Source organism: Arachis duranensis, chromosome 3, assembly GCF_000817695.3.
Source record: "Arachis duranensis cultivar V14167 chromosome 3, aradu.V14167.gnm2.J7QH, whole genome shotgun sequence".
Classification (NCBI taxonomy): domain Eukaryota; kingdom Viridiplantae; phylum Streptophyta; class Magnoliopsida; order Fabales; family Fabaceae; genus Arachis; species Arachis duranensis.
The window spans coordinates 17236123-17245543 of record NC_029774.3 but is presented as its reverse complement, the minus strand read 5'-3'; the positions used below and the strand labels follow the sequence as shown (position 1 = coordinate 17245543).

Sequence of the window (9421 nt, the reverse complement as noted above, 5' to 3'; positions counted from 1 at the left end):
CATGGAGTTAAGCCCCACTTTGTTCCTTGAGATTGCAAGTTGCACCGATTTAGTCCTCGAGATCCCAATTGCTCTAAATTAGTCCCCTAAATTCGAAAAAATGCACCATATTAGTCCTTCCCACATTTTTCGTTATCGGATCACTAATGCCGTCAGTGACGTGGCCAATTCTTGCCACTCTGGACATTAGATAACATGGCATAAAAGTGGGGTTGCTCCAATTTAGTCCTTTTTCCCTTTTATAACCTAAATCAAATTTGTGTCACTCTTCTTCACCTACTTCTTTCGCTGTTTCTTCTTCCTTTTTTTCCTTGTTCTTCTTCTTCTTCATTGTGCATATTTTCGATTTTGAGATCATGATTGCAAGTATTATAGTGAGTGGGTTTCTGCATTAGAGTGGTGTGGGTGTGGCTGCTGCCCTGTTCTCTAGTGGTCCACAATGGAGTCCAACCCTATACAAACTGCATGGTGATCTAATGGTTTCTAAAAACCCTAACGCAGCTACCACTCACTAATTTTCGTCACTCATGGAAGAGATAATTTTTTTCTGTGCAACTATGATGGAGAAGTTAAAGATGAAAAATGATGACAAAAGAGGGGTAACGTTTTATTTCTCTTTCAGTGTCAAACGGCGTTGTTTCTCTGTGTCCAACATGGCAAGAATTAGCCATGTCACTCACGGTGTCAGTGTTCTGGTAACAGAAAATGAGGGGGCTAACGTGGTGCATTTTTTCGAATATTGGGGGACTAATTTAGAACAATTGGGATCTCAAAGACTAAATCCGTGCAACTCGCCAATCTCAATGATCAAAGTGGAGCTTAACTCTTAATCGTGCCACGTCTAGGGGTGGCAAATGGGGAAGCCCGCCTCGCCTAATGAGGCGGTGGCAAGTTGGCGGGCCAAGCCTGCCAAATCACCTTTTTTATTTATTTTTTAACTATTAAGTATTAAATATTATAAGTTATCAAAAAAATATTAAATAATATATATAATTTCACAACCATTTTAATAAATTTATAATTTGTAAAGACATCAAAAAATTATAATTTTTAAATTCACAAACATTAAAGTCTTTATATTATAAATATGTAATAAACATAATCATAAACCAAATTTTTTGAAACAAAATAATAAAACTAACATTGTCCAAAATAGAATAAATATTGTCCAAAATATATAATTAAACATCTACAAGTTTAGAACATAATCAATCAAACGTAAAACATAATCCAAAATACTAAATTAGAATATTTTCAGAAGAAACTTAAATCCGGCGGGAAAGCCCGCCTTGCCCCCACCAAAGCCCACGGTTTAAGCCTTTTGATGTGTGGCGGTCTCAATTTTTCAACCCGGCTTGCCTTTTTTGGCGAATTACGCGAGCCAGCGCGGCGGATTTAGACCCGTTTGCCACCCCTAGCCACGTCACCTTTCTAGTAACAAAAATAGGCGAAGAGGCCAACTTGAGTCGCACCTTAAAATTTCATGGTACAATGTGAGCCAATTAGAAATTAGAAGGCTAAATTGAGTCGATGACCAAATTTCAAGGACCATTTTAAATATTATCTCTATACCATCACTAAGTTTTATATATAAAATGTTTTTTTATCATACTTGTAAAACATCATAGTTAAAATCTAGTTTCTAAAACCGTTGTGAAAATATATATTTAATAATTTGATACTATAGTCACATTTTAAAATATTTTTTTATTATTTACAAATTTAAAAATTTAGAAGCTCCTGATAATTTATTCGTCATATGTCATCGAGCAAATTTGAGATGTTTATTAATTGAGAATAAAATTGAAGTATACATGTAAACTGTGAATCATGACACAATAAAATTGATTTTTTCATGTGCCAGATGACAAATTCAACGTTTTGAAAATTAATTTGAAAGTTAAAATTATCATTCAAAGTAAATTTTTTTATGGAGAGCAGCCCATAAAAAATTACATGTACTCAATTTAATCAACTAGATGTGCCGAAGATGCAGAAATGGCAACGAAACAATCCTTTACGCCTTGGTGCAATGTAGTCCTGTTCCTGAAATTTGGTCTTCCTTTCCTTTTGTGTATGTTATAGTGCAAAATGAAACCATGGAGTTTGCAATTTGATAGCAAATAGCAAATAAAGATATTGAAAGAGAACAATCTTTTATGACTCTCTTTGCATCTATGTGTGGACATCGTGGAATACGAAAAATTTGAAAATTTTTAAAAGTAAAAAGCTGACGATATCAATAATTATTAAAACAATAAAAAAACTCCAACAAAAAATGACTCAAATTATAGAACATCATTCTTTGTAAATCCCCTATCTCTTTTCCTTTTGAGAGTGTTTAGTGTTTGGCAAAGTGGGAGATCCCTTTTTTTTCTCTTTGTCCTTATAATGGATAGAGTATTTCTTTTTTACAAAACAATGCGATTACACATCTTTGGAGAAAAAAAAATTGAATATAACAATTAATCCAAATATCGTACTTCGGTCAATATAGTTGGGGCCTAAAAGTCTAAAAAACTAACCGTTAGAAGGCGTATAGCAATGGAACAAAATTCATTGCATACAAAAACTCACTTATATTTCTAGATTACTTCAATTTTCCACTTCAAAAACCTTCTGTCACTAAAAAACATCTTCTAGATATTACCAAAAAAAAAGGAAGGTTGAATACAGAAAATTGCTATATGCATGTTACAAAATTGGCAGTGCTATTCTTTGGGTTCTGAACTCCTGATGTTGAAGTATCAACACATGGATTACGAACCACCAAATACCTGTAAAGGGTATAGTAGACATTAAGCTACGGCCTAAATAAACGAAACAGAGACACCAAAACATGAATTATTTAGTTATAAATCAAAATCACATTGATTCTTACAGCATCCAGTATATCATCAGAGAGTCCAGGTTTACTTTCTTTAGCATTATAAGTTATCGGCTTCGTTTGGGGGAAATGGCGGATCACTTTTGCGACTTGTCCAGAGTCTTGTTGAATCTTCTGCTTCTGGTGAGGCCAAATGAAATGGAATCATTTGAAATTACAGATCATGGGGTGTATGACAAAGAAAATAATAAACTTCCAGAAGTACGTCGTACTTTACAAATAAAGATGAAGGATAAGAAAAGTAACTTGCTACATCAATAATCCAAAATAAAGTTTTAAATTACAAATGAAAATCATAGCCAGATTATAGATCTACCCTAATTTTATGGAGTTAAATAGCAGTATAGTACACGTAAAGATAAGTTATAAAAGTCAAAATGCAAAGCCATGCAACGGATCCAAAAAATAGTATGCTGTGAATAACAGGGATTCAAACATTGGAATTTCATACTTGTAAAATATTTTAAACCATCTGAAATTAAATTAATTAAAAATCATAAATTGTCTGAAATATCATAGGCATAGTAGCATTAAAGGCTAGAATTAAATAATAGAACTTTTAGTCAGCACAATGAGTATATATATAAAAGATGTTCTGAGCCCATCAAAACCTAAGTGTTTCAAATTTGTCTTGCAAGGTGCAAGTGCAACCAACATCTAAGATTTTCCGTAGTTTTCAAATCCAATATCATTTTTAAAAAAATAATTAAAAAATTGGCTTATCCCAAGATAACACTGCAATCGAAACATAAATGACAGAAAATGTGGCATGGCAATCATTTGCTGGAGAAAAAAAAAAAGAATGTTGGTATGTCGCTCCCTAAACATTTATAGAATAGATTGACATCCCTATTCCCTAGTCACTACTACTTCGGAAGGAGAAAGTCTTCATGGATCTAAAAAGTAAAATATAACTATCATATGTCATCTCCAGAAGTAAAAGACATGTAATGAATAATCTATTTTAGTTGAAGATCCAAAAGGGTATGTGTGTCAATAGAAAGCCAAAGAAAGAAGAAAATGCTGGATTATGGTCTTGCCAAAATCTCCACCTACAACGGCTATACAGATAAAACCTTAAGAATTGGATAGTAAAGGGTGGTTTCTTTTACAATTCTTTAACATTGTTGCAAAGAACTTTAATTACAAGCCAAATGAGTAAAACAAACATGAAATCATAAATTGGGAAATCTAAGTGAAAAAACAATAGTTTTTATCAATATATAGCCAACAATGCCATTTTTACTCTCCTTTCAAAAAGGAGAGGAGACGCACCTCGTTAGTCGGTTTCCTTATTTTTATTTATGTTAGATTGTTGACTATGTAGCATGACTCTTTCAAGTTAGTTCCAGTTGTAAACTTCATTGCTTGCTCAATTTAAAGCACCAACTATCGGACAACCTTTTTAATATATTTTATGCTGGTCATTTTCTCAATAGTCGAAGCCAATTAACCAACATAAGGTATTGGAAGCAACAATTTAAGAGGAAATAAATTAATAATTTCCTTATGGAAATCTTCAGTTACTCTTCTACCAAAAAATAGTATACGACAAACTAAGGCAGACGGGTAAGTCTTTTAATAAATAAATATTCGAGACAAGAACATATTTCTTTTTTACTTTTATTTTATCCTCTTTTTTGCTAGTGCGATTGTTCACCAATCAGTTTTTAAGCAGCATATAAGTTTTTTCCTGTCAGACAAATACTTATGCAAATGCACCCTTCAAAATTGTATTCAATAGAACCTGGACAAGATAGAGTACCTTCTTTAGCCTCTCCTCTATTGCATTCAAAGCACGTGACTTATCGACTTTGGAAAGATATAAGTCCCTCTCTCTCTTGGCAGCAGAAAGTTCTAAAGCTATCTTTTGCTCCCGAATAGCTTTCTTTAGTGCTGTTGTAACAAGACTTGTTTAAGCTTTGACTAAACAAAAACAAGATACGTTAACCAAAAAATGAAAACAGGATAGGGATGTATAGTCCTACCTAGTTCTTCAGTGAGATCATCCCACTTGAATTTACTTAGGTATTTAATATTCCAAAGGTCATAGTAGAATGATGACCTCTTCTTCCCCCCTGGACATAGAGCATGGAGTTATGCAAATCACAAAATTGAAACTTGACAACCAAATCTATGAGGAATAAACCACTCAATGAATAGTCCTGCTAGGCTGCTACTACAAGTGAACACCAGAATGAACACACCACACTATTTATTCCCTGTATATTTACACTGAAAGAAATTTAATTATAAAGAGACTTATAAAGGCAGGAGTATAAGATGTCCTCCATAAAGTGGATAACCGAAGCCCAATTTCTATGACCTAAGGACTCTGATCTAAGCATGATCTAAGAATATGTATAATTGTATCTTGACCTCCTTTCTTTTTCCACCTTATTAAGCTAATTCCCAAAAAGGTTGATAGGACAAGCCTTTATAGGACAATACTCCCAATTCCATAGAAAGTAAATAATAATTCCACTACTACCTACTATAGGTAAAACTAAGCACCATATATAATAGAATGGATGTGATGTAACGAATCTGATATTATAGAATCAATGGGAAGTCATTACGATTTTCCACTTGAGAATCAAGAACAAAGAGCCAGCACAACTCAAATTCATACATACGTACCTATTTGTTCACCATTCAACATATTGGCAACCCTCTTTGCTAGACTTTTATTCTTGAATTCAACCCATCTACACAGTTACAGAGAAAGATCCAATGGTCAACTCCTACCAACATAAAACAATTAACATTTATATACCTATTTTTAGTTCTGAGAAAAAGGTAAAGATTAAAAAAAAAAAGAAATTCCCCCAGAGGATCAGACCACAAATGATGCACAGAAAATCTCACTACACTTTGAAATCATCTACACAAACATTTGAACTCAACAAAACTAAGCTCATCAAAATACGCTACTTTTCAAGAGTGTTTGGTATGGTCTGGTCTTCACCATTTTCTTAAACCAAAGAGCCGTTAGTATGTTATGAGCTATTTAGTATCTTCCCAAAATCTATAAGTGGAGGGTTTTTTGTTATTTTCGAAAAAGAAAACAAATACCCTTCTGAATATGCTTGGTCTCGTGCACCCCGTGACCGTTTAGTTGAGCCTGGAGCACTAGAATCTGCAAAATCAAAATAAAAATGCTGCAAGTATTAGGGCGTTTTAATTTCATTATTTCAAAATTTGAGAAAAACAAGTGAAAATATGAATTAAAGACCTTCAGGGGCAAGAAAGATGCGTTGTACGTCTCCGAATTGAGATAGAATGTGACGAAGCTTGACGTGGTCCATGTGAGGAGGGATCCGACTCAGATAGCAAACGCCTCGCTTGTCCGCCTTCTCTGCTTCCTTTAACAATCTTTTCTTCTTATCTTTCAATTTTGATTCTGAGCCATTAGGTTCATTCAAGCATGTTCCTGTTGCTACTACCTCTGCATCATTCTCTGCATTTTCTTCTTCCTCTGCAACTTCCATAGGCTTCTCATTCTTCTTTTTCAATTTAGATATGACGCAATTAGGTTCGTCTGGTGGTGAGGTGTACGTCGTCGTTGAAACGTTGTTGTTATTCACCTCTGTACCGATCTCAGTGTTTTCATTTTCCTCTATAACTTTTGCCCTCTTTTTCTTTCTTTTGGTCTTGTTTATTTGGTGAAATGCAGCAACTTCTTGTTCTTGTACTGCGGTGTGTTGAAGAGCCTTGGTCTCCTCGACCTTCTTCACAGAGGTTGTATCAGCAGCATGGTTTTGAGAACAGGACCAGATATCAAACTATCAAGCTAATGGTTCCGAGATTTGGTCCAACCAATTGAACTTGGGTCCAACCAGATTCAACCAGGTCATAATAAAGAAAAATAAAGAACAACGGCTTTAACCAAGTAAAAACAGTTTTAGTAAGAAAAAACACAACAGACCATAAATAAGGAGACAAAAATATGATATAATATAATTTTTAAACTCATAAAATGCTCTAATCATCAACGAAAACAAAAGGAAAAACACAATAGATCATTAAAAGGAGACTAAAATACAATATAAATAAGTTATAAAATCATAAAATGTATAATCATCAACCAAAGTCTCATGTCTCAATTCCTGATTTCTAAATTCTAAACATCATAAACATTACAACGAAACAAAGAACACAAATAGTACAAGTCCACAAATTCATCATCTCCATCATTATGATGTATGACTAGAAGATTCAAAAGATTCACCATAAAGTGTACTAGCATCAATCTCAAACATGTTCCCAATCATTTTAGGTACTTCTCCAATATGTTGAGGCTATAATACAATTCCAATTCAAAAAAGAAACAATATAATTAATAAAATAAAGAATAAATGGTCCAAATAAATGATATTGGAAACATGTTTGCGTATGAGAATTCTTGTTTCTCATCATAAGTAACTAAACACAGATAATAAACAACTTTGTAACACCTTCAACAACACATATATATAGCTTTCCTTGGGAGTTAATTTCAACAATTCAACCTTTTTTATTATATAATTCTACTTAGCTTTAGATTACAACATAGAAGCGGTGTCATTGTCTATATGGTTTAGAGTAAATGGTTCTTAACGGACCCTTTCTCGCCAAGCTTCATAAAGCAAGCTTTCAGAGAAGAGTAAGAAGGACCTTCCTTTTCTCCTGTGGAACGACACAGAAAGTAAACGGCAGCTGGTAACTCCATGAAACTTTAATGATAAATTTCCTAAGGGTCTGTTGGTGTATAATTGCAGGAAATTTAGGGATAGTTTAGGAATTAGACAAAATAAGAGAGCCAAAAGAATGAGTGGTCCCTCGGGAGTCTAACTAACTTGTAAGTGAAGTTCGATGCCAAGGATGTTTGCAGTGCAGATTAGATCAGTTTTTTTTAAGGGGAAAAAAACCATCCAATCCAATCAATTGATGCATTAAACCATCTATTCGGTTTTTTTTAGCTCCCCATAGCTCCCCAACCGAACCGAACCAAACTGAACTGGAACAGATTTGATCAGTTTGGTATTCTGGCCAAGACAGAAATACAAAGTAAATTTAAATATCTAATACCTGACGACAACGAAACATCATGAACAGATGCATACATTCTAGTATTCAACAATTTCATGTCAAAGCTAAGACTTAAAGCATGAATGCCAAACTTCTAGAAATTAAAATCTGCATTTGACTTGAAGCAAATTAAAATTGGCATTTGAACTGATATATTTCTTACAAAATGGAAATGAAATCATACACTTCTGAGCAACCAAAATTAAAACTGGATTTGACATAAAGCACATTTAAATTCAAATACTTCTCAGCAATCCAAATCCAGAACAGAACACCACACAATCATAAAACAAAACAACGTAATAATAACAAAATTACCCGAAACATCTTCATTGTAGGACTGTAACTGAGAAACAACACCGAAGATGGCGACCAAAACGTGCACGACTGGGAAAGTGAAGAGACATCTTCTTGATTATAAAATATCCACAGGTGCTTCTTGATTAATCCTATCGACCATAAACAATCAGTCAGCAATAACAAAAACAATTAGCTCATCAAGCAAGCCAGCATTAACAAACATTGCAAAAAATTTAATAATTCCAAGAACTAATTAACTCAGCAAGCAAGCCAGCAGTAACAAACGTTGCAAAAAAACTTAATAATCCCAACAAAAAAACAATTGACTCAGCAAGCAAGCCAACAGTAACAAACATTGCAAAACAAATTAATAATCCCAACAAGAAACAATTAACTCAGCGTGAAAGCCACATTCAAAAAATTTAATAAACGCAGCAAGAAACAATTGACTCAATTAAGAAAAAAATTGTAAAATCTTAAACATAAATTATTAATAAATTCATAAATTAAATAACAACACACCATCAAAATGCCAAAACCAAACAACACAGCAAAGGAGCGAACAAGAACGCAGCAAGGGTCAAAGAGGAGTATAGGAGTAGAGAACTATACCAACCGGAACGAGGCACCGATGGCGACTGCAGGAAGGAGATGACTAGAAGGCGACAGCTGGAACTTGGACGGCAGCCGCTGGAAGGCACAACTCGAAGGTGAGGACGACGGTGAAGGAGAGGACGATGTGAAGGTGGTGAAGAGACGCTGGGAAGGCGGCGGCGTCGGGAGAGCTTGGCGGATTTTGGGAGAGGGGGAATGGAGCTTGGCGGAGACGCGAGGAAGACAACGGTGAAAATGAAGTGAACGGCGAATGCACCGCGGTTACGAGAAGATAAAAAGTAGGCAGACGAAGAGAGAATGGTGGCTGGCTAGGTTAAGAAAAGGGTAATTTAAAATTTTTAAATTTGTTAGTAATTATCCAAATCGGTTCTGAAGATTTTATAATCGGATATTTTAGTCTTTAATAAAAATTAATACATAGATTAATTTCTAAAGTTTTACTCTTGCAGACAAATCAGTCTTCAGTTTATTTTCTGGCAGCGTAATTATCCAAATCAGTCCCTAAATTTTAAAAACGGACATTTTAGTCTCCAAAAAAAACTAATGTAC

The 9421-nt window shown here is 34.3% G+C and overlaps 1 protein-coding gene across 6 annotated transcripts; it reads right to left on the bottom strand.

Moving 5' to 3' along the window:
• Window positions 1-2607: 2607 nt before the first annotated feature.
• LOC107474571 (pre-rRNA-processing protein ESF2) lies at window positions 2608-9194 on the bottom strand. 6 transcript variants are annotated; one of them, XM_021135447.2, is made up of 9 exons: window positions 8874-9194; window positions 8276-8406; window positions 6123-6618; window positions 5963-6026; window positions 5528-5595; window positions 4876-4965; window positions 4653-4783; window positions 2882-3007; window positions 2608-2777 (listed from the first exon to the last, which is right to left on the bottom strand). In XM_021135447.2, exons 2-9 carry the CDS (start codon window positions 8288-8290, stop codon window positions 2760-2762), a joined length of 1008 nt encoding a protein of 335 aa, XP_020991106.1. In that variant the 5' UTR covers window positions 8291-8406; window positions 8874-9194; the 3' UTR covers window positions 2608-2759. The 6 variants fall into 6 exon arrangements, with proteins under 6 accessions (XP_020991106.1, XP_020991105.1, XP_015949677.1 ...); XM_021135446.2 differs by having other exon boundaries at window positions 8870-9193; XM_016094191.3 differs by having other exon boundaries at window positions 6123-6615; window positions 8870-9193.
• Window positions 9195-9421: the final 227 nt, after the last annotated feature.